This window comes from Exophiala oligosperma, assembly GCF_000835515.1.
Source record: "Exophiala oligosperma strain CBS 72588 unplaced genomic scaffold supercont1.3, whole genome shotgun sequence".
Classification (NCBI taxonomy): Eukaryota; Fungi; Ascomycota; class Eurotiomycetes; order Chaetothyriales; family Herpotrichiellaceae; genus Exophiala; species Exophiala oligosperma.
The window spans coordinates 2,067,460-2,092,271 of record NW_015622820.1 but is presented as its reverse complement, the minus strand read 5'-3'; the positions used below and the strand labels follow the sequence as shown (position 1 = coordinate 2,092,271).

The following is a 24,812-nucleotide window of genomic DNA, read 5'->3' as shown; positions in this document are numbered from 1 at the left end:
ACATTGAGGCTGCAGTCGGAGTTGTTCGGCCAAACATGCGCTGTATCAATGTACCAAGCTCCACAGACCGCATATGATCAGTTTGATAAGGTAACAGTCTTATTCGAAGGTCGCCAAATCTACTTTGGACCAGCATCAAAGGCCAAAGAATACTTTGAAAACCTGGGTTTCGATTGCCCTGCCCGGCGGACAACCCCTGACTTCTTGACTTCCATGACCTTTTCAGCTGAACGCAACGTCAGACCTGGTTACAATCCACCGCGAACAGTTGAAGAGTTCGTGGCGGCATGGAAGAAAAGTCCTGACTACGATTCTCTACAAGCGGAAATTAGCGAATACAAAAAACAACATCCTATCGGTGGTCCCGACGCAGAGGCTTTTCGGCACCTCAAGAGACAACATCAGGCCATTGGACAGCGAGTCAGATCACCTTATACGCTGACTTATGCCGAACAGGTTCAGCTCTGCATCGTCCGCGGTTTTCAGAGGCTCAGAGCAGATCCGTCACTAACACTTACGATGGGAATCGGGAACATAGTTGTGAGTAGAAAGAGTCCTTTCCCAGAGATCCAAAGACCAGGAAACACATGCTGACATTCCACAGATGGCCTTCATTATCTCTTCTCTATATTACAACATGAGGATGGACACAGATTCCTTCTACGGCCGGGCTGTCGTTCTCTTCATTGCCATTTTGTTCAACGCCTTTGCATCTATGCTCGAGATCCTCACGCTTTACGCTCAACGACCGATCGTGGAAAAGCAGTCTCGTTATGCCTTCTATCATCCTTCTGCCGAATCATATGCATCAGTATTGGTCGATCTGCCCGCCAAAATAGTCAACTGTATCTCCTTCAACATCGTGTTCTACTTCATGACCAATCTCAACAGAGCACCAGGACCATTCTTTTATTACCTGCTCGTATCATTCTTGACTGTCTTGGCCATGTCTGGAGTCTTCAGATCCATGTAGGTACTGGTGCTTTCAAAGTACGCAACCATGGTGCTAATATTTTCAAAGAGCCTCGCTGTCCCGTACCGAGCAGCAGGCAATGGTCCCTGCGGCACTTGTCCTACTCGCCCTGCTCATTTTCACTGGCTTTGTTGTCCCAGTCGATTACATGCCTAGCTGGTGTAGATGGATCAACTATCTTGACCCTGTGGCGTTCGCATATGAAGCGCTCATGGTCAATGAGTTCTATGGTCGCAGCTTTGCTTGCTCTGCCTATATTCCCGATTACACCAATGTCTCTGCGAGCCATATTGCTTGCAATGCAATCGGTGCTGTTCCCGGGCAGTCATATGTGAACGGAAGTCACTATATCAGCTCAGCCTACAGCTACGAACACAGCCATAAATGGCGAAATGTCGGTATCATCATTGCTATGGCGGTCTTCAACCACCTAGTCTACTTCATCAGTAGCGAATTAATCTCCGCCAAAAAGTCCAAAGGCGAGGTTCTCGTCTTTCGCAGAGGTTTCATCCCATCGTCCGCACGGAAAGGTGGAAATGACATGGAAATGTCTGTCACTGGTCCAGTGTCAACTGTGATGAGCTCCCGTGAACACATTGCCAGTTTCGAAAAGGGGATGACTTTCCAGGGCTCTACAAGTGTGTTCCACTGGAATAACGTATGCTATGATATCAAGATCAAGAAGAAGACTCGCCGGCTACTGGATCAAGTGGATGGATGGGTCAGACCTGGTACGCTCACAGCATTGATGGGTGTGTCTGGCGCTGGCAAGACGACATTGCTCGATTGTCTAGCTGATAGGCGTACGGGTGTGGGTGTTCTCACCGGCGAGATGTTGGTAGATGGAAAGATCCGTGATGAAAGCTTTCAGCGTAAAACGGGCTACGCTCAACAACTTGATCTACATTTGGATACCAGCACTGTTCGTGAGGTAAGTTAGCCAGCTTATTGATATTGAAAAAACAACCACCAGCACGGGAAAATACTGACCTCACCGGTCAGGCCCTGAAGTTTTCAGCATTACTTAGGCAACCAGCAAGCACCTCGAAGGAGGAGAAACTGGCTTATGTCGAGGAAGTCATTCAACTCCTGGACATGCATGAATATGCCGATGCCGTCGTTGGTGTTCTAGGCGAGGGTCTGAACGTGGAGCAACGCAAACGCTTGACAATCGGTGTTGAACTGGCTGCCAAACCACCATTGTTGCTTTTCGTTGATGAGCCAACTTCAGGTCTCGATTCTCAAACCAGTTGGGCTATCCTGGACCTCTTGGAAAAGCTGTCTAAAGCTGGACAGTCAATTCTATGCACCATTCATCAGCCTTCAGCAATGTTGTTCCAACGGTTTGACCGTCTTTTGCTACTTCAGGAGGGAGGTCAGACTGTTTACTTCGGTAAGTACAGAAGCGACTATCAATTTTTTCTCTAATCATTATTATTCCAGGCGACATTGGGAAGAACTCGGAAATATTGACAGGATATTTCGAAAGAAATGGCACATTACCATGTCCACCAGGGGCCAACCCAGCAGAATGGATGCTTGAAACCATCGGAGCAGCACCAGGATGCAGTTCAGATGTTGACTGGCATCGAACGTGGCGTTTAAGCCCAGAGTACCAGAAAGTCCAAAATGAGCTGGCACGTCTTCGTGACCAGAAGAAAGTCGAGAGGCCTTCTCTTGACGAGGAAAGGGATCATGCCGCTTATCGAGAGTTTGCAGCACCATTTTGGCAACAATTCATCATTGTCACACAGCGTGTCTTCCAACAGTACTGGCGAACGCCCACGTACATCTACTCCAAACTCAGTCTATGTATCTCGGCCAGTCTCTTCATCGGCCTCGTTTTCATCAACAGTCCTCTCTCCATCCAGGGTCTTCAGAACCAAATGTTTGCCATTTTCGAGTTGACTTCAATTTTCGGCCAGCTCGTGGACCAACAGCTGCCACATTTTGTCACACAACGCTCCCTCTACGAAGTCCGCGAGCGCCCGGCAAAGACGTACTCTTGGAAAGTCTTTATGCTTAGCCAGATCGTTGCCGAGATGCCCTGGAATACTCTGGCTTCGGTCTTCATGTGGGCATTTGTGTACTATCCTGTCGGCTTCTACAAGAACGCCAACGCCGCAGATCAGGGCACGGAACGAGCAGCGTTGATGTGGCTTTTGTTCTGGGTGTTTATGATCTTTGTCAGCACCTTTGCCAACATGTGCATCACGTTCGCGGAGACGGCAGACGAAGGAGGTAACAATGCGAACTTCCTATTCGTCTTGATCTTCTTCTTCTGTGGCGTCTTGGCCACAAAGGACCAGATGCCCGGCTTCTGGGTGTTCCTGTACCGAGTGTCGCCACTGAACTATTTCATCTCGGCAATCCTATCGACAGGCCTGGCAAACGTCGATATTACTTGTGCGAGCAACGAATACATCACACTCAGTCCACCAGGAGGACAAACGTGTGGCCAGTACATGGCCGATTACATCTCAAGGGCCGGCGGATATCTGCTGGACTCCGATGCCACCGTCAAGTGCAAATTTTGCAAGATCAAGGAAACGAATGTTTACCTGGCTGGAATCAACTCATACTACGACGACCGTTGGCGCAACTTTGGACTCATGTGGGTGTATGTGGCGTTCAATATTGCGGCCGCTCTCGCATTGTATTGGGTTCTGAGAATGCCAAAAGGGAAAAGAAAGGTGTGAGGAGAGAGGATCTGTTGAACTATAGATTCTAATGTAAAGATAGTTCGAAATCTTGTCTTCCTAATAAATATTATATAGCGGACTTGCATAATCGGTCTCAAAGCACCTTGAAACGGTTTCAGGTCACTTTGGAGCTCATCAGCACTTTGAAATATCCTGGAACAATCCAGGAGACAGTACTACGAGAGTGTATGTTTACCTTTTCTCAGAAACGAGACACATGAATCTCTTGAACTAGACTAGCGTATAATTTGTTATCATTCATCTGCTAGCTAACGACTGAACGACATTTATATACTTTCCCACCCTGATCTGGAGTTATAAGCAAAAGATACTATTACTGGAAAGTAAAACTAGTGCTACTTTCACTTTGATCTCGCGTTTCTAGGTGTCCTGACTCCTAAACAATGATTTTCTCAGGCGGCTGTACTATCGAGAATAAATCCCCCGTCTTCGAATCCAAGATTCTAAAAGCTGAGAGGCCTTAGGACTTACTTTATGAATGCATTCGCATAAGGCTAATCATTAGACCACACTACACAGTAAGTTATTCCCGGACGCTTAGACCCATCCTCAACATGCTGACGGTTACTTGGGCCCTCAGTAAACGGACGGTGATCCTTTGTATTCAGAATATACATCTTGTGAAGCAAAGGACCTTCGCTGATCATGGTCCCAACACGCGAGGATGTCTGTCAGTACTTAAACATCGTCAAAAACCCACCAGAACTCTCGAGAATAAGATCCGACAAGGAAGACTGGTGCTTCAGCCGACAAGAAACTGTTGAAGCATCACGACGTGTTCTGCGAACGCAACCCTTAGTGAGACACCAGTGATCGATTACTGGACATATTTCCATTCATTGTGCAATCTTGATATCAATATTGCTATAGCAAATACCTCACTCGTGAGAGGTCTCAAATTCATTTCCGTTGCAGATTGACTCACTACCCCCTCGAATACAGGGGTATATCTAGGGTCTTATTTTCGGCATCCTTAATCTTCTCATTCCCTCATCATAGCTCCAACATAATGTCTGCGCCCGCGGAACATCCAGTCGATCCCGGCAAAGATCAGGACCGCACCCAGAACGGCACTGGCGTAATTCATGTTCAACGCGGTGACAGGTTTCGAAGCAGGCAGAAGGAGAAAAGCAGTCACGAAAATGATCCAGCAGATGGAGATGATGTTGCAGATGATGCCAGAAGCGTGTGACAACTTCCAAGGCCCCCAAGTCAGCATTTCAGGGGTCCGTAGCCTCCGATAGAGGATGGCCACCACCGGGAAGAGGTAAGAGAGGTTCAAGGCGACGACTGTCAGGGAAAGGATCGCACCGAATGCCGCCGTGGACGCGATGTTGAGTAGGCCCAAAAGAGCCAGTACGACCGTGATCAAGATGAGAGCATTCGTGGGAACTCGACTTTCGGCGTTCAATTGAGACAGCCAGTGATGGAAAGGGGGACCGCGGTCTCTGGCAAAGGCCCAGAGGGTTCGGGATGTCGCGGCGGTTAGACCGACAGTCGCAAGAGACGCCGAGATGATGATGGTGGAAGTCATGGCACTCGCTGCGGCAGCGTTCTCCCTCGTCATGTAGTAGAAGATTTGGATGATGGGGAAGCCGGTGGACGAGGACAGAGCGTCTTGAATGCTGGGCATTCCAAACAGGATGGCGATGAGCAAAGCAAAACCCATGGTGCCATTGATGAGGATCGAGCCGACCATGGCACGGGGAACCCCTGTCCTGGGATTTTTCAGTTCTTCCGAAATGTGAGTTGCAGAGTCGTAGCCTGGGAAGGTCAAGTCAGCAATGCACTGGACCATCCGATGGTAGCTTGCAGAAGAAGTTCAAACTCTCTCAGTGGCAAGGCGAGGTTTTGAGGCAGATCAATAGGAAGAAAGGTGGTTGATCTCTCTTACCAACCAGGATGTATGCAGATGTCAACATTCCAAGACACCATGCAACACCGTTATTCTCCCAGCCTGAATTGTTTTGAAACTCCGAAAACACAAACGCAGCCGAATGTCTTTTCGGTGGGATGATGCACACTGCGATGAGGATCATGAAGAAGAACAGGATGTGCAGCGTCATGATGAGGTTCTCGAGCAAGGGTAGGATTCTGCTACCCCACTGGTTGAAGCAGAATGAAAGCAACAAAATGCCAATGTAGATGAGGGTGGTGCGGTATCGTTCAGGCGCAAGGTCAGGATTGCTCAACGATGCCAATCCCTGGATAAGATTCCCCGCCGCGTAAGGTGCACTCGCGGTCAAAGCAACCCAGCCGAGTAAGGTGATCCATCCGGAGAAGAAGCTCAAGAATGCTTTGTATTTGGGGGAGCTCATCTCGCCAATGAATTGATATTGACCGCCGGCACCGGGGAACCTTTTTTGATTGTCAGTCATGAGTCAAGTCTGACATACCAGAAAGGGACTGGGGAGAAGTGTTCAACTCACATTGATGCTGCTTCTCCCAGGGAGATAGCTGTAGCCAAATTTCCAACCACAGCCACTGGAACAAATGGTCAGTCTCAGGGCTCCGTTACATGTATAGTCGTCAGCATATATCCAATTGGTAACGTACACATGAAACCGTATAGTAGAGAAACCGGTCCTCCACTGACCAAGGATGCACCCATGGTACTGCATAGAGCTTCCCATGTTGCCATAAGAGACGTCGCGAGTGATAGAGTGGATAGGGTGTTGAAGTTTTTGCGGGGAGTCTATTTTCATATCAGAACTGTTTAGGACTCCTTTTCTGTGTGCTCCTCTTACAGTGACGAAGTCTCCCTCGACCACTGGTACTTCGGCAGCATCACCAACAGAGGCTGAGGTCGTCTTCTCCATTGAAAGCTTCGAGGCTGGGGAAGAAGTCACTGCTACGAAGTTAGTATAGATCTCATCACTGCCAGCCAGAGGTTCAAGGTACTTGTTGCTTGCGTAAAAATAGATGCGGACTGTAGATACAGTACTCCCAGGGGTGGTTGAGAAAGGCACGATTTACATTGATCACCAGTTCAGGAGGCCTGGGGAATTGAAGCCGGGTGTTTTATACAATGAAGCATCATCTCCTGATTGTTATGTAGTACCTAGCAGTGTTGTGCACACTACACCAATTCACGCACTCGCATTGGTGCCCTCCTTTAGCTGCGTCGAGATTTGGAATTCGCGATAAGAAGGAGGTACCTCCAGGCAGGTCTCTATCAAAACCGGAACGCCCTTATCGGAAGCGGAACCGGCCAAACCGAAACGATACTATGAATCCCACATTCTAGAAACCTACACAGTAGTATTCAGGAGTGATTTCCTAGTTACCAACTAGGTCTGTACTGATTATGCACATGCAGGCAGTTTTCTTTATGCAACTCCCGCTTGTATCAGATTCAGGTTATCTTCACCTCTTCTGTATATGCCACTTGACCACCTTTGGAGCCGTCCATTCGTCCAACGCCTCTTTGCCCATATCTCGCCCAAAGCCGCTCTCCTTGACTCCTCCAAAAGGAGTGTTTGCATTGACTGTACCCCAAATATTCACCGTGACTTGTCCTGCCTCTATAGCTTCAGTGACCCTGAATACTCTATCTAAGTTGTTAGAGAAAACAGCCGCACTCAATCCATACGATGTGTCATTGGCCCTAGCAATAGCCTCTTCTTCTGTTTTGAAGGATGCGATGCTGGCGAACGGACCAAAGATCTCCTGCTGCATGATACTCGCATCTTGAGGGACGTCTGCAAAAGCGGTGTTGGCTATAAAGTGCCCTGTTCCTGGCAGCTTCTCGCCACCATGTAAGAGCGTAGCACCTGATTCTTTTCCCTTGTCGACAAATGATAGCACGTTATCACGTTGGCGAGCGCTGATGATGGGTCCTTTCGTGGTTGTCGCCAATAACGGGTCTCCATGCACAGCTTCGCGGCTGCGTTTGCTGAACTCTTGCACGTACTTGTCATAGATGGTATCTTGGACATAAATACGGCTCCCAGCGATGCAAATTTGCCCGTTGTTGGCAGTTATCCCTATCATCGTCCAGAACAGGGCATTCTCAAAATCGGCATCGTCGAAGATGATGGACGGTCCCTTACCGCCTAGTTCCAATGTGACCTTCTTCAAGTTCGTGCGAGCTGAGGTTGCTAGAATCTGTCTGCCGACGGCCGGACTACCAGTAAATGAAATCTTCCGAACAACTGGATGCTCAGCGAGCCTTTGGCCAGCTACTTGACCGAGGCCACAGACAATGTTAATAACACCAGGAGGGAAACCTGCTTCACGAATGAGCTCGGCAAGCTTCTGACCATATAGCGGGCAAAGCTCAGGGGTTTTGATGACGAGAGTGTTGCCTGCTGCAATACATGGTGCTAACTTCCAGATTGTGATCATCCTGAGGAAAACTGTCAGACCTGGCAGGACCGTATACTAACTACCTTCGGTGGTTTTGACTTACAATGGGGAGTTCCAAGGCACAATTGCGGCGCAGACGCCATAAGGGTCACGTCTCGTGTACGCCATGCCCTCGGGGATAGTGAGTGCCAATCCATCGACCTTGTCAGCCCAGCCTGAGAAATATCTAAGATTCTCCAGAGCTTGAGGGACGTGAAGTCCGGTGGAATCACTGTATAGGATTCCAGCATCCAGTGACTCCAAGGTCGAGACATCAGAAGCATCACGTTCCAAGAGATCCGCCAGCTTGCTCAACAGCTGCCGTCTGGTAGAGGGTGAAACAGATTTCCAGCTAGCGAACGCCTTCTGCGATGACTGGACCGCCCTGTCTATGTCTTGTTCCTGTGCGCACGAGACAGTAGCAAGATGCTGGCCAGTTGCTGGGTTCTCAAGGTCAATTGTGGCATTTCCAGTGGCAGGGATGAATTCATTGTCAATGAAGAGCCCGGTAGGCACTACACCGGGTCAGCTGATTATACCTGATGTTATGACTGTGAAGTGTGTGTATACCTTGAATGACATGATTATTGAGACCTTTCAATGATACGACCGTCATGGTTTTTTCTAATGCAGAATTGATTGTCATCAACGGAGATAGCAACTTGGATTTTCTGTTTCTGATAAGTCATCCTAATATCTGAGGACCCATGCCGTTGCGTATTCGGTCTATGAAATTGGCGCCTCCTTTAGAAGACAAAGCCACATTGACATGAGATACGGAATAGCCTTCCGTCAAAGATAACGGTAATATCAAAGTTATCCACCAGGCTGGTAAGATAAGATCCAATTCTGACTACTTTGGAACTCCGCCTGCACCCCGGCTGTTGTGGAGTTCACCAACCGACTCTGACTCTGGATTCCTGCAGGTACCGAGAAACCGTCGTCGGCGGACAAAGTGGACTTGGTGTTCTTGTGACCAGCCATCAAACTGCCGACGAGACCAGCAGGTAATGATGGGTTCTGGCAAAAGACTCCCCATCGAGGGAATGGTAGGTACCTAGAGCCAGATTGGAGATAGTCGTCGTTCTCTGGGATGGCATGGGTGGGTCGTATTTCGGAATTTCCGTAGTATTCCGACTTCGTCTTTCCGAATTCCCCCTCTTCGCGTTTTACGAGCACGAGGCAACAGCAGAATGCTCACTACTCTCAGTTAGGTGTCTCTTCCGGAGCGAGATGGTCAGGAAGGGAGCCTTCAGCCGACGAGAATCTGGATTGGCTAGGAAAGAGCAACTATACAATCTAGCTGGGCTGGCAGGTGGTTGAGACCATCAGTGCATCACCAACCACTTTGACACGATGTGCGTATACTTCCTACCATGTTCGAAGTACCACTACTTACAAGAGGATACTAGGGATCACAACAAGAGCAAGAAAGTATCTGCATCATTCGCCTTCTTCGAGTCCCTCGCGGAGGTATGTGAAAGCCACCAATGTCGCACACGAGCAACTGCAGGCCTCGTGACTGACACTAGAAACAGGCAGGCATCAGCCATGTATTCGTCAACTTGGGATCTGACCATCCAGCCATTATGGAGGCCTTGGCGAAAGGTCTCTCGGTGAAGGAGACCAAGTTTCCTCGGGTGATTACCTGTCCACATGAAGTAAGTTTGGGGTCCTTATCATCCTGTCTAGAGACCTACTAATCAAGGGACTTCACTAGATGGTGGCGATGTCCATGGCAGATGGATTTGCTCGTCTTACAGGGCAGCCTCAATGCGTGCTCGTCCATGTTGACGTGGGCACACAGATGCTTGGATGTGCCGTCCACAATGCATCGGTTGCTCGGTGCCCCGTACTAATTTTTGCCGGTCTATCTCCGTTTACTCTGGAGGGAGAAATGCGTGGTTCTCGTACTGAGTATATCCACTGGCTTCAAGATGCCCCCGACCAAAAGGCAATTGTAGCACAATTTTGTCGATATACTGCGGAGTTCAAAACCGGTAAGAACATCAAGCAGATGGTGAACAGAGCATTGCAGTTTGCCACAAGCGATCCATGCGGACCTGTCTATCTGGTCGGTGCTCGAGAAGTCATGGAGGAAGATGTCGAACCCTATCATCTAGATCAAAGTGTTTGGGAGAGCGTTGCTCCAGCTGCACTCCCGCCGACAGGTGTCGAGACAATCGTCAGGCTACTTTCGGACGCCCAAAAGCCTCTTATCATCGTTGGGTATACAGGTCGCAACCACGCAACAGTACCGGAGCTTGTCAACCTTGCTGAAGCCATTCCTGGTGTTCGCGTCTTGGACTGCCTAGGAAGTGATGTTTGTTTCCCGTATACTCATCGATCTTCCTTGGGCGTCCGAATCGGAAAAGACGAGAGCATTCGTATAGCCGACGCAATTGTCCTCATCAATTGTGACGTCCCCTGGATTCCGACACAGTGCACCACACGACCAGACGCCAAAATTGTTCACATTGACGTAGACCCCCTCAAGGAAAACATGCCGGTACACTATCTCCCAGCATTTCGCAGATACCGTGCCGACGCTCAGACTGCTCTGGCTCAGTTGAACGAGTATATCTCAACTCATCCTCGATACTCCTCATTGAAGAATGAAGAGCCATACGTGTCTCGCTGGGAGACTCTGGCAGAAGATCGTCGAAAGGCTCTCGAGAAGGCTGACAAACTAGCTGCACCGCCAGTAGACGACTCTTTACCGCCCAGTACTTCTTACCTCTGTTCAGAACTACGCAAGAAGTGTCCCAAGGACACTATCTGGACGGTGGAAGCTGTCACAAATGCCATGTTTGTCTACGACCAGCTTCAGATCGATGAGCCAGGCCACCTCGTCAATGGCGGAGGGGGCGGCTTGGGTTGGTCTGGAGGTGGTACTTTGGGTGTCAAACTTGCCTCCGACTGGTTGGCAGGTGGAACTAATAAGGGTAGTTTTGTTTGCGAGATCGTGGGTGATGGCACCTACATGTTTGGTTCGCCTTCCACTGTTTACTGGATCGCACGGAGGTATCAGATACCTACTCTGACGGTTGTTTTGAGCAACAAAGGTAAGATCTATCCGTCCCATGCGCTCAGATGATCCTCCTTTCTATAGATAACCCATACACTCGACCACTGCAACATCCACATGGGTTCTGAAGTGTAAGCTAACACTTAAGTCCAGGTTGGAACGCACCACGAAACTCACTCGAGCTTGTCCATCCAGATGGCTACGGGTCTAGGGTGTCAAATGAAGACCTCAACATCTCTTTCGCTCCGACTCCTGACTATTCAGGAATAGCAAAATCTGCAGCCGGTGGAAACGCATTCGCAGGTGTCGTACAGAGTGCTGCAGATTTGCAACGCTTGCTTCCTGAAGCTGTCGAGACTGTCCGAAGTGGTACTTCAGCCATATTAGAGGTCCGTCTACAGGGCTCATGGGATAAGAACGAGGTGAAGCTGTAGGATGGCATCATCTTCTCCAGGCACGATGCTATGATTCAAGCCTCTGCGAGCCCCAGAGCAGGAGAATTTTGTCGAGCTATAGAGTTTCCGATTTAGATATCAAAGTAAATTTTGTACTTTTCAATGGATGATGTAGCTTGTATGGACTGTATACCATTTTGAAGTGTTCTCAAATGCTCCTTGCTATCCCGACCAACATCAATTGCCATTTTCGTGTTTCGTGTGCAAAACAATCATAAGGCTGAACCAGACAAGATTGAGTTTCGTACAGACATATCCTGTTCCCTCAATATCCCCGAGAATATCAAGCATTTTCGCAAATGTGAATCTGGCACTGCCAAACAGATGACCGTCGTAGTGGTGGCAACCTTTGCGATTGGTTAAATCATATGAGTGGATACAGACTCTGGTCGCCGGAGCAGTTCCGAGTCGGAACAGTCAGCCATGAAGCACCTGAATCTGCCTTCCGACCCTCGTACGTCCAAAATTGGCTTTGTACGATGGCATGGTGCCATGTATGCCTTGATAATCTCGGCAGTGAACGATTCTGATGTCTCGTCCCCAATGATAAATCGACATCTCACCACAATCGAGGTTCGATATCGCAAGTGAAGCCAGAATCATTGAAGTGAAAGTGGTTCCCCCAAAATGCCTTCTAAAACCGGATGGAGGCAACTCGACATCGCCGTTGTCGGAGGCGGAATTGGAGGTCAGGCGGCCGCTACGTCTCTTCGACGACAAGGTCATAAGGTGACCATCTACGAGAGGGCCGACTTTGCAGGTGAAGTTGGTGCTTCTATCTCTTGCGCCGCAAACGGAACCCGATGGCTCGAGGAATGGAAAGTCAACATCGAACTTGGTGACCCCGTGGTACTCAGAAAACTGATCAGTCGAGACTGGACAACCGGCGAGCCCGTCAGCGTGTACGACCTGGCAGATTACAAGGAGCGTTGGGGTTATGTAGGTTTGAGGCTGTTCCCGACAGAGAGGGTTCCTCGGTTGACGAATGACAAAAACAGGTCTACAACATGTTTCATCGTCAGTATATGCACAAGATGCTGATGGACAGCGCCGTCGGTGAACACGGAGCGGGGATACCAGCTAAGCTGATTGTCAACCACAAGGTACGTCTTTTAATCTTTTCAACGCGAGACAAGGGCTTTACTAAGCTTCATGCACTGTAGGCGGTAGATGTCGACGTCCAGACTGGAGAGATCACTTTCAGCAATGGCGAAAAGGTACAACACGACGTGGTCATCGGTGCTGATGGCATCGGATCAGCCCTCCGGAATGTCCTAGGGATCAAGACTATTCGAAAGCCTGCAACGTGTACCTGTCTCCACACCAACGTGGACACCGAGAAAGCAGTCCAGCTCGGTCTGGTAGATTACTCCCAGAACAGTGCCCTGGAGTACTGGGGCGGTTATGATACCCATTTTAAGATTGTTCTCTCGCCGTGCAATGGCGGCAAGTTGTTGTCATACTATTGCTTTTTCCCACGAGAGGCAGGTGACCTCCGAGCTATGACTTGGGATCAGGAAGCTACGCTTGATGAGCTGCTTGCTCCATATCCGGACCTGGATCGACAGGTCTTCAAGCATCTTGAGATTGGATATGAGATTCGGCCATGGAGACTGTGGCTTCATGAACCCTACCCCTTGTGGACAAAGGGAGTGGTCGCTCTTATGGGTGATGCAGCACATCCGGTAGGTACTTAGAGAGCCATGAGAAGCCGCAAAAAGGTGAGCAGCCCTGGAGACTGACGCAGATATAGATGATGCCGGACCAGAGTCAGGGTGCCTGTCAAGCCATTGAAGATTCTGCCGCACTGGGTCTTGTCTTCAGCAAGGAGCACTTTGACGGCGATATCCAAGAGTCACTAGCGGTCTTTGAACAGGTTCGCAAACCCAGAGCAACCAAGGTGCAAGCTGCATCAGCAAAAGCACGTGAGAACATTAACGAACGTATTGGTATGTTGGTACTCAGCTGAATTTCTAATGCGGATGGAAGCTAATACCGGCCTCGCGTCAGGATTTTCGGACAATACGAACACAGCCGTGTACAAAGTATCGGACGAATCCAGTAAACTCACCATCGAGGAAATGAACAGGTAAGCACCATGATTGTCTCTGTGGTTGAAAAGTATGGGCTAAGCAACCCTCATAGGTATGATATGAAGGGCCATATTGCAGATGTATTCCGAGCGCGCCGGGAGAAAGGGGCTTGAATTGATAGATAAAGACTAGATAGATGTCACTGGATTTGGTCGTTATTAGACCTCGTTCTTTCATCAAAGGTCACGAGTGAAATGGACGCAGTACCCGACAACTGTACGTCGGCCCGCGAGTCACAATTGCACGGAGTCAGTAGGGAAATAATTACCCCCCCCCCTCGCTTGACCTGGAAAGGGCTACGGAAGCCTCGAAAGTACCGAAGGGTGGTGAATCGTAGCACTCTAACTTCGATATTTGTCATTAAACAAAAGCACGGTATCAGTGGAGGGGGATTGCCTGCTAGGAAGCCGCCACAAAGTCTCCGTCGGTGCGCTTACGTGGTTTCGGGTCACGGGCGACCACACAGACCTCTCTCCCCGAAGGACACTGTAGGTGCGCGGGCACCTTATTAGGCCCTATCGTGGTGTGGAGAGGGAGCACCATCTTAGGGTTAGGTGGCCCTAACCTTCTCTTGATAAGCCTCATTTAATAATTGTGGTTTATCTTGCCCAGGTAAACCGACCAGCCCCAGCTCCCAGCCCTAGGCTTCCTTAGGCCCTTCTCTAGGCGTTCCAAGTACCCAATAGAGGTCCTCTGGATGCTTTCTCCCCCATCGTCGGCCTCGTGATAGGAGACGCCAGGCGATAAAGGGCAAGCTAGCCACCCCGCATCCGAGCCCCCCTGTACCCACGCTTTATCTCTCGCCTGCCGAGTTCAACTCTGCCGTCCTTCTTATCGCTAAACAGCTCAAGCTGTTTGCCCTTTATCTTTGCTCCCCCCTCTGTCCGCCCTTGTATCTGCATGGGTATAACTCGGAAGGGAGGGACCCTCGCAATATATTCTTTCAATTTTCCGTTTTGATCCATGTGTCTGAGGTTCCCACACTACATCTCAGGCCACTCCAGTCTGAATATTATGACAGAAATGGCTCCAGAGAAGAGAACCTTGCCGCAAGTGACTACCACCGAGCCTAGTAAGAAGCGCGCTCCTTACACGCCTCGTGCTTGCGATACTTGCCGCAAGAGAAAAGGTCGCTGCAATGGACGAAGACCATGCGAGTATTGTCTCGGTCGTTCCTTTGAATGTCACTACACCCTCAATCTCGACGAACATCGAAATGAACAGCCTCAGATCTCTGGCAGTAATCCGCAGCAGGCGGGTAGTGATCCGCGTGAAAATGGTTCAGAGTGAGTCTCGCCTCTGTCAAGCCACAACCGAACCTGCAACTAATTTTATCATTTTGTTATCAAGGCGACTGGACTCTCTAGGAGAACTTGTAGCAAGCATGCAGGGACAGTTGAATGCGCTCGTTGCCCACATGAAAATGTCGGGCGAGATGTTCTCTTCCGATACTACACGGAGACCTCGAGATGTGGGAGTCCAGAGAGGCTTGCCTTCATCTGAGCCGCCAGCCATGATTGGATTCTCTAACAACAGCACACTATCCCCAACAACGGACTCTGGGAGCAATAGTCGGCCTTCACGACGCGCCATGAACGTCTTCTGTGGACCGACAAGCCCAGAGTACAGTCTGAACGCGGCGCAAAGGAAAATGCAGTATGAAGCGATGAGCGGCGTCAAGCCCGGTCAGACAATCGCTCCTAGCATCGACGATGAGCAATTTGACGACGAGCAAGACCAGCAGTGTAGTCAAGCGAGTGAAAGTCCCATGTACATCCAACGGCCTTCGGAACAAACCTACCAAGCAGCATTGCTGCGTTTCAGGAACATGATACCCATATCTGAAGCTGTGAGACTTTTACGCGTCTACCACAATGTCATTGGAGAGTTGCATCCGATTTGTGACATAGAACACCTTATCAAGCAAACCGAGACATACTACAAGCGATCCAATTCCGAGACAAGCATTCTGGCGAGCCCCAACATTCCCATCGACGAAGATGACCTACTTATGGTGAACCTGGCGATCACGATTGCCCTCAGCGCCGAATCCGGAACGTCTTTAGACGCGGGCAAGACGATTTACGACAACTGCTCCGAAATCATCAAATCGAAACTGGCGAGTCCGGCGGCAGACACAAAGCATGTTGCCATTGTCCTTCTTGTGGTGAGTATTGCAACCGCTCTCCATCATTGGTCTTACGCGATGATATTAATTATCATGTGTACATACAGGGCGTTCATCACTTCTTCAAGGCTGCGATCCGTCTCGCCTGGCGCATGTGTGGACTTGCAGGCCGCATGGCGATGGAGTTAGGACTGCATAACCAAGAAATGTCACAGCATTGTCTCGAGAATGATGAGCAACGGACCGCGGTCGTGAACCTATCCTGCAGCATCCTGGTGCTGGATCGTCAATGGAGTGCTGCAGCTGGACTTCCCAACAACTTTCAAGAATCAGATTTTGACGCTGCCATAGTCTCTGCGGTTAGTTCAGGATACCTTGTGGTGTTTGTGTGTGGACTACTGCTGACCTCTTCGAACCCAGGTCCAAGTTCCATACGTAAAGTCGATGATGGCCTTTACGTTGATGAGCAACAAATTCAACGAGCCAATTTCCAGAGCGGCGAAAGGAGAAGTCTACACGGACGACGATTCCTTCGAAGTCACCAACTTTTTGATCGAACAATGGAGAAAGAGGTCCTTCGAGAATCACAGCTTTGCCGATCCATCAATGTGGGAGACCATGCCTTCGACTAGACCACCTTCCTGGACCATCATATTATACCTCCGAGCCAATTCAGTTCGAGGCATTCTTCTACGACCCTTCTTCCTGTCCGACTCCGCCACCGATGCGAGCAAGAGACACATAACGCCCGCGCTGGACATCATCACGGACTCGATCAATATCCTTTCTGTCCTGGACCGGACCACGAATATCTACCGAACCCAACACCCTTTCCTCCAGCATTTCTTGGCCGGCGCGTGTGCCTTGCTTTTCCTACTTCTCGTCCACACGGCACAGAACCGTGCGGCAATTTCCCCCAACCTCCCCGACGACTTTTTGACCAAGGTCAACAAAAACTTCTGGAAGGCCCTGGACCTCTCTCAGTCATATGTCGGGTTGTCCATCTCTTCGCGCAAACTTTACAAACGCCTGGCCACGATCAAAGAACCACTTCTCCGGGTCGGCTTTCTCTCGAATGATGAATGTCCTGCTCATCTCGTTCAACCGGACATGGGGGCCATGCAGCCGATAACTTCTTCTTGCCCCCTAGGAGGACAGAGGCAACTGGTGCCAGAACACTTGGAGCCAAACGGGCAGCAGCAGGGCTTGAGGCAGGCGGCTCATAATAGCATGGAGGTCCAGCCCATCACAATGGCCGCTGCGTTTTCTGACATCTGGAACCCCATGTTCGGAGCGAGTCCAGGCGATAGTGCCTTCAATACTAATTTCGAATTCTCGGACTACGATTGGCCGTCGGGTGAGCTTGCTAATTGTCTTTTGTTGGATGGATCTTCTTCCGGCTTTTGAGAAGAAGGTAATCTGAGTAGCATTGGACTGAATGAATTACAGACCTTTTGGTCACTGGTTCAAGTAATGGCATGATTTGGACGGCGGATTGTCTTTCAAGGGGTTTATCTGGCTGCGGGAGTTTTTGAATAGGGGTTAAATCTGCAAATGAGGTAGCGAAGCGCGGCGAAAGAATCTTGGGACGAGAGTCTGGAATGTATTTCTGATAGCAAAAGTTGACCAACTAAGATATTATATTCCAAATGTGAAAGCGAGCCTTTTCTAGTCTTATGCATATCTCTTTCGTATAGTCCTACAACTTGAGTTCTCGATCCCTTTAGACCTCCTTGACTTGGTACTCCATCATTTCATTTGATGGGACCGAGTTTCTTTCTCTCATCTTCGAAGCAACCTTGAGTCCTTCGACGGGGACTTTGTACTCGAATTGTTTTCCAGGTGTTGGCGTCCTTCCATCTGCGAGTGGGTATGGGTACGGCAAGTACTCTGGCATTAGACCCAACTGTCTCAACGCAGTACCTTGGTCCCAATTGATGTGTTCATGGTACAATCTGTCACCTCTTATATTCACGACGGCATGAAATGGTACCTCTGCTCTTTTGAACGTGGGAGGGACACCGGGTAGGCTATACGTTGTCTTGCCGTCAGTATCTTGGGTACAATCTCGGTCACTGCACCAATCATCAAGAAGAAATATAACTTACAACCAATCTAATTCTTTGTCGTGGGTGAATTTGAACAAAAATTCATCGACTATCCTATCAATCCCAATCGTCCGACTCAAAAGTTCTTGGTCGGTGTCGAGGGAGTTTTCAAAGATGAAATTGTTTCGGTAGAATGAGGTTAGAGCTTCACGTCCTATTCCTCCTGTCATCTAGAACAAGTGGGGGGAAAAAGTCAGAGAAACCAAGGATACACGATCCGACAGATATTTATAGGGATACCACTTACCGTAGGTACATGATTCACATAAGGTTCTTGAACCATGGTGCTCATGGTGTGTTCTACCGAGCGATCCGTGAATTCATAATAGGTGTGCTCGTCCCAGATGGTCTCTAGGTCGAAATATGGCCCTCCCATGAGTGGCTTGAGGAAGGTGAGGTTTCGGGTGTGGGAGAGTGCTTCGGTGTTGTAATGGAACGAAGGTGTGAAGGGGGTTGCGAATTCGCAAGACTTGATGTCAGGGTAGTAGTATGGTCGCGGGCCGTTGTCGTTGGTGGTCACTTGTTTTGAGTCTGTTCTAGGGCTGTCGGTGCCGACGATTTGTCTCAGCAGGGGTACTTTGCAACTAGCCAGACCGGTTACATCTGAGGCATTTGCGTATGTGATGGCGGCAACGACCTCTGGAACGTTTTCCAGGGCCGGTGCAATCTTGTTCCATAGGCTTGGGACGTAAGCTAAAAGGAACAGGATAGATGTTAGCCAAGTCAAACAGCACAACCATAAGCGGTATGGTGAACGAAAACGTACCAACGAGTCCGATTATACCCTTGGGTTCACATTTGTCACACTTTGCCAGAGCATCAACCGCGAGCGTGAGCAGTAGCGTCGAGACATCACCCGATGCCGCAAATGCCCTCTCCTCTATCCCCACGACAGCATACCCTTCCTCGGCCCACTTGACCAAATGTGAGGGGACCCCGTCTTTGATGGCCAGTGGGTCACTTGTGTCCGTTGTGAGGACAATGAGACCAGGTCCATAGCCCCTTCGAGTCAGAGGCAAAAGGAGCGAGACCCCGGGTTTCAGTTCTTTCAGGTTGACACTTGGCAAAGGCGGAGGTGGCTTGGTGATGTCGTTGTACTTGCTCATGATGGGCAGGGCTGAAACTTCGCGACAAATGGGCGAGCCGGTTTGCTGGGGGAAAAGATGTTCACACTTTCGATGATTCTATCTCGCCGATCAAGCAGAGCAAAGCAAAGAATTTCAAATTATTGTTATGGGGCGGCAGCCAGAAATGAATGTTCTCCTGTGTCAATATGGCACTTTTCGTGGACGGGCGGTTGTGGGTCCGGCCTTTCGAGTTCGATATCTCCAATCACTATCCGCGGAGTCCTCGTACCGCGGGTGACGATTCCGCCATTCCGAAGATTAGCAAAGGCAGGTCGTGAAGCTTCCGAATAATCAAAGTTTACGTCGGATAGTGGACGGATAGTGGAACGATACGGCCATTGAGTCATTATCCGACTGTTCCTATACAGTATCGGTTTTATGTTTGGGAGGGTGGTGATCATTGATGATGATGTACTGAAACCATCTGGATAGGGCAAAAAGAGAGAGGGAAATTGGAATTTGTGTGTGCCGATTACTACTCGAATCTCTTTTCTCGTGCCCGAAACTAAGGATACTACTACTGTTACCCTCTTGCCCTCTAGTTCGAAAGATGGCACCGCCGCTGGAAAACGTCCGACCAACATTTGAACTACAGAATCGCAACTATGTCATCACAGGAGGTGCTCAAGGCATCGGGTTCGCTGCTGCACGAGCCATATGTGAGATGGGCGGCAACGTAGCCATTCTGGACGTGCAAAACAAGCCCGTGGACGAATTCGATTCTTTGTCGACCAAGTTTGGAGCAAAGACGTATTACATCCAGACAGATGTGACCGACCAAAAGAGCTTGAACGCCGCGTTTGCGATGGCCGTCGAGAAGTTGGGAAGCATAGACGGTCTTGTCCCAGCGGCAGGAATCGCCATTGATAAACCATTTGTCGACCAGACGTGGGAGGAGTTTACTCGAATTCAAGATATCAACGTAAGCCTCAAGACCACACCTTGAAATAGTTGTCACTCTGCAAGATATCTCCTGTCTACTGGACAAACAAGGAGCTAACAGAAGGCAAACAAAAAAAATTAAGTGTCGAGGTCTATTCTTCAGTTGCCAACTTGCAGCAAAACAAATGATCAAGCAAGGCACCGGTGGTAGCATGGTCCTCTTGGCTTCACAGACGGCACACGTTGCCATCCCAGGACATCGCATGGCTGCGTACAACATGTCCAAGGGCGGTGTCTTTATGTTGTCGAAAGCCCTCGGTGTCGAGCTGGCACCGCACAAGATTCGGGTCAACACCATATCTCCTGGCTTTGTCGATTCAGAAATGTTGCAGAGAGTCAAGGCGGCAAAGGGTCCTCAGGAAGCTGAACAGCTGGAGATATCGCCACCTCTGAAGAGACTGAGTAACCAGAACGATCTGACTGGGGCCATTATCTATCTTTTGAGTGAGGCGTCTAGGTTTACGACTTCTGCGGATATACCTATTACAGGCGGATTGCATGCTGGGACGATTGACGGGTTGATATACTACATGTAGTACGATTGAAGCCAACGATTTGGAAACAAAGAATCCTGGGGAATAAAGTCCCTGTCGTACCACCAGAGTATCATCATAAAGGAGGGTGGAAAAGCACGATTCGATATGTGAATCTTATTTTGAGCTTCTAGCATCCGATACGGGGGTTGGTTTGAAAGGGGTAACTGCAATTCGACTAAACAAATCTCAATTTTACCAGTATTGTTTTTTGTTTCAAACTCCAACTTATTTCTTCCCATATAATTCAACCCATTCCTCCACCAGTCCCTTATAATCCTTTGGTTTGTACGCTTCCAACAACTCCAGTATCGGCGACGACTTACGATGATTCTTCAATCCCAAGTCGTTGACCAGAAGGTCGACGTAAGGGAGTGAATCAAAAGCGAAATCAGGCAGACTGGCACCATATCCACATGGGTATCTCCATTTGCCGAATTGAGTATGTAGCATGATCTCCTTTGTGACCTCGTTTTCGGTCTTTGGAGCTCTCTTGAGCTTTCCGTCCAGATACGCAGAGATCCAAAGCCCCTGGACAGACGAGAAGATGGAGGTGACCACCGTCGAAACCATTCCGGCGTAGGCGATGTTGTTCTTGAACACCGCCGTCGAGGGCACGATGAATCGGTAGTTTCTCAACGGCTCTTCTGGTTTCGATTGGAACCGAAGGACCGGCTGGTCCTTGAGAATCGGACACATCTCGTGGACCTGCTTGTCGGCGTCCTTGGAAAGGCGTCTGATTTCCTCAGCGGGATATGGCAGGCCGCCGTTGAAGTTGATGAACTTGAGGTTCTCCGAGGTCTTCTTCCATCCGGTGGCACAGATGAGCACGTCGGTCTCGATCTGCTCGCCGCTGCTCAGGTGGACCTTGGTGTCCTCGAGCCTGGTGATGTCGGCGATGTGTACGCGAATCCTGCCTTCCTTGACCAGGTCGAAGAAATTGGTGGGGTAGTTGTGGATGCCGACACCGCTTCCCGTCCACATGGCGCTGTACCAGGGTTTCAACTTGAACAACTCTTGGTCGTCGTTGTAGCCGTGTGTCTCGACGACCTCGGAGCTGATCTGGTTCCAGAAGTTGTTGACGATCCATCTTCCCATGGCCGTCTTTTGGAGAAAGCTGTGCGCCACGGAAAACCCGTCCTCCCCTTGCCACGGACATGGACTCATAAAAGTCATGGCGCGTGTGGCGAGCAGCTCTTCCATCTTCCTCTTCAGAGGCGTGACGTATGGAGGACAGATCCAGACGGGGCCTTGACCGGCAGGGCGGATGATCAAGTCGACCTGCGCATTGCCATCGGTGGCGAATGCGTACGCGACGTCAAAGGCAGACTTTCCCGCTCCCACCACCATTGCTCTCTTGCTGGTCTTCAGGATATCTGCACGTGCACAAAAGTCTTTGGCGTGGAAGAAGGGCGCCTTGAAAGTCTCCTCTCCTGGATAGGAGGGCATGTTGGGTTGCGAGGTCAATCCAGTGGCCACTATCAGTTTCTTGGTCTGGAGTGTCTCGCTCGAAGCAGAGCTTGTAGTGCTACTACTTATGTGCAGCAACCATTCATCATTGGCAGTAGCTTCTACCGCATCAACTCTGGTCTGGAAGCGCGTCCGCTCAAAAATGCCAAACTTCTTCGCAAAGTCCGTGAGGTAGCGGTGCAGTGTCGCCGCTGGAATGTGCTGGCCCTCGGATATACCATACACTTCTTCCAGCATGGGGAAGTCTGGGAATTCGTAAGAGCCCCATAGGTTGTTCGACTTCAGTCCCGGATACAATCGATCTTTGGACCATGTCCCACCGCAACTGGATTCTGCTTCAAGGACCAGAATCCTTTCGGTTGGGTGCAGTTCGATATAGGGTTTGGCTGCTCCGAGCCCATACCAACCTGTACATTGAAGGGTCAGTGGATTTTCAAACATTGACATGATTTACATTATTGCTATTTCACTCACCAGCGCCAATGACAATAAGGTCGTATAGTTTGTCTGCTGCTCCAGCGTCGCCCATGATTGTGTGTATGTGTGTGCTCCTTTGAAATTTTTAAAAGGTGGAAACTTCGTGTAATAGATTATCAAAGAGTCCTATAAGACCTCTAGCTAGTAGTTCTGTCGCTCTACAATAACTCATGTTCTGTCATTCTTAATCCTGCTTCTGGTCCATTCTCACATGCATTCCAGATGCGGACCGTACGAGTTCTAGGAACGACACCAAAATTTGTGGGGCCGAGCCGAAGCTTCGACGCCACGGAAGAACGAAAGGATCATTCCTAAAAACATTCCGATGCAGGGTCCAAAGTTTTATCAGTGATTCGAGTCGGCGGGCCGACAACTATCAAAGAGACTTGCATTACGGCTCAGCGAAGCCCATTTCCCGCCATTCTGACTTTACTTTGTCCTTGACACTTTCAGGATACGAGGTTTCGAAGTCGACCTTCCTGAAAGGCCGTCCAGTCTCATACTCCACTTTCATCACACAGTCTTGGATCGCCTTACCTCCCCGCTTGGAATCCTTGCCCCTGCCATAACACATGTAAGGAGTGAGAGGGAAACCCGGGACGTCCTCGAACACGTATTCATCGACGCCTGGACGGCATCTGGTTGCCAGCGCCCAGATAATGTCCTTAAGGTCGTAGATGTTCACATCCTCTCCCACAAGGATGATCCTGTTAATTAGCATGGAACTCTTCTGATTGAATAGGATGTTCCCTAGCATGTTGCAGAAGTCCTTCGAGTTTGTCTTCAGAGATCGTAGTTTTTCCGTGTCAACTTTAAGTGCGCACCAAGTTCCGTGCGTCTCGAGAGGAGCATTTGCATCGATAACTGGCAGATCTTGCTCCTTGCAGAACTGGAGCAGCTCAGCTGCGGCAAGAGCTCCTGTAGTATGCTAAAAGTTGAAAGTCAGCTCGTCAACGATCTTACAGCTCCATTCAGCCTTATCGATATCTCCCATTACTTACCGACTCGTCTGTGATTCTTCCGGGAACCGAGATTGGCATGATAGCATCATCTCTGTAGGTGATTGCATCCACCCTGAATAGAGGCATGGGATGTTTATCATCGTCAAATATCAACCCAAGATAGTCTCCGAACGGGCCCTCGACACCTTTCTTATCTTCGTCTAGGTAGGTGACTCCTTCGAAGACGATTTCGCTGTTTGCGGGAACGAGCAGATCACTCAACTCACACTTGACTAGATCCAACGGCTTCCCCGTGAGTGCACCAACGTATTCACCCTCCGAGACATTTTCAGGGATCGGCAGAGCGGCCACGAAATTGGCAGCTGGAGGAACCCCAAAAGCAAGAGCCCATGGTATTTCTGTCTTGCCGGCTGCCCTCCACTTCTCACGAATGATCTGGTTGTGTTGTCCTTTCCCAACCAAGCAGACAAGGTGCTTGCTGTCGTGTATCATGCCGCGGAAGATGGACCAATTCGTCCACGATCCGTCGGGAGTTTGCAGAACGTGTACGCCGTATGTTTGCAAATATTTCCCGCCGTCGCCCAGGTGCAGGTATGGAGCAGGAAGCCTGTGTAGATCGATCTCGTCTCCGGACATTTTGTTCTTTTTACATGGCCCAGATGCCAAAATGTTGGGCTTCAATAGCTTGGAAGCTTTCGCAGCCTGGGTTTTGTCGCCGATGTCCTTCCAAGTCGCGTCTGTTGGAAGTCCTAAAATTCTTGCAAGTCGACCATACTTCTCTTTCTCGCTCTTCCTCAGACTTGCAGCATTACCAAACATCCTCCAAAGCCCGTTTTTGGCTCCTTTGACATTGTTGAAGAGCGGCGCTTTGCCATTCAGCTCACTGACTCTCCGCACAATGGCAGCCACCTCTAGATGTGGATCAACCTCTCGATTGATCTCTACTAAGTCGCCATCCTGACGGAGAACATCAATAAAAGATCGAAAATCAGTCAATGCTGCAGAAGGATCAGTTGCTGAAATTGCTGTAGGTGCGGTATGAATGTATCCAGGAATTATTTTCGGCCGTCCGATTGATCTCAGGAGCGTTTCGGACGACATATCAAATTTGTTGCTTTCGGTTGCTGCTCAACAAGATAGACTTCTGTGTTCTGTGTTACTTGACATTGGTATGCTGTTCTGACTGATTCGCTCAAGTATGTACATAAATTAGCTAGTCAATACGGAGAACGGAGGCTGCTGGAGTAGGACCGGAATCAGTTCCGGATCCGTTCAATAACTCGAGAGTGGACGATATTTATTGGATCGAAATGACAGGTGGAGCGAAAGATACGGGTGGTTGAAGATAGAGATCTAGCCTCGGTTCCCTGCAGCAAAAAGGTATCATTATCGACTTTACTAGATGGTGTACTGTACGTCAAGACACTTGACTTTTGAATTTCACCA

At 49.5% G+C, this 24,812-nt stretch overlaps 4 protein-coding genes across 4 annotated transcripts; 3 read left to right on the top strand and 1 right to left on the bottom strand.

Annotated features, from left to right (window-relative positions):
• Nucleotides 1-9,399: 9,399 nt before the first annotated feature.
• Nucleotides 9,400-11,505, top strand: PV06_03532 (uncharacterized protein; the record flags this gene model as incomplete). Its single annotated transcript, XM_016404329.1, has 4 exons — nt 9,400-9,516; nt 9,582-9,704; nt 9,764-11,108; nt 11,225-11,505. The coding sequence occupies 4 exons, from the start codon at nt 9,400-9,402 to the stop codon at nt 11,503-11,505; spliced, it is 1,866 nt and encodes a 621-aa protein (XP_016265334.1).
• A 3,137-nt stretch (nt 11,506-14,642) lies between these two features.
• On the top strand, nt 14,643-17,154 carry PV06_03531 (uncharacterized protein; the record flags this gene model as incomplete). Its single annotated transcript, XM_016404328.1, has 4 exons — nt 14,643-14,905; nt 14,970-15,786; nt 15,855-16,106; nt 16,168-17,154. 4 exons carry the CDS (start codon nt 14,643-14,645, stop codon nt 17,152-17,154), a joined length of 2,319 nt encoding a protein of 772 aa, XP_016265333.1.
• A 223-nt stretch (nt 17,155-17,377) lies between these two features.
• Nucleotides 17,378-19,050, bottom strand: PV06_03530 (uncharacterized protein). The gene is made up of 4 exons (XM_016404327.1): nt 18,622-19,050; nt 18,103-18,548; nt 17,856-18,025; nt 17,378-17,777 (listed from the first exon to the last, which is right to left on the bottom strand). Exons 1-4 carry the CDS (start codon nt 18,959-18,961, stop codon nt 17,471-17,473), a joined length of 1,263 nt encoding a protein of 420 aa, XP_016265332.1. The 5' UTR covers nt 18,962-19,050; the 3' UTR covers nt 17,378-17,470.
• A 340-nt stretch (nt 19,051-19,390) lies between these two features.
• On the top strand, nt 19,391-20,656 carry PV06_03529 (uncharacterized protein). The gene is made up of 2 exons (XM_016404326.1): nt 19,391-19,904; nt 20,008-20,656. Exons 1-2 carry the CDS (start codon nt 19,533-19,535, stop codon nt 20,458-20,460), a joined length of 825 nt encoding a protein of 274 aa, XP_016265331.1. The 5' UTR covers nt 19,391-19,532; the 3' UTR covers nt 20,461-20,656.
• Nucleotides 20,657-24,812: the final 4,156 nt, after the last annotated feature.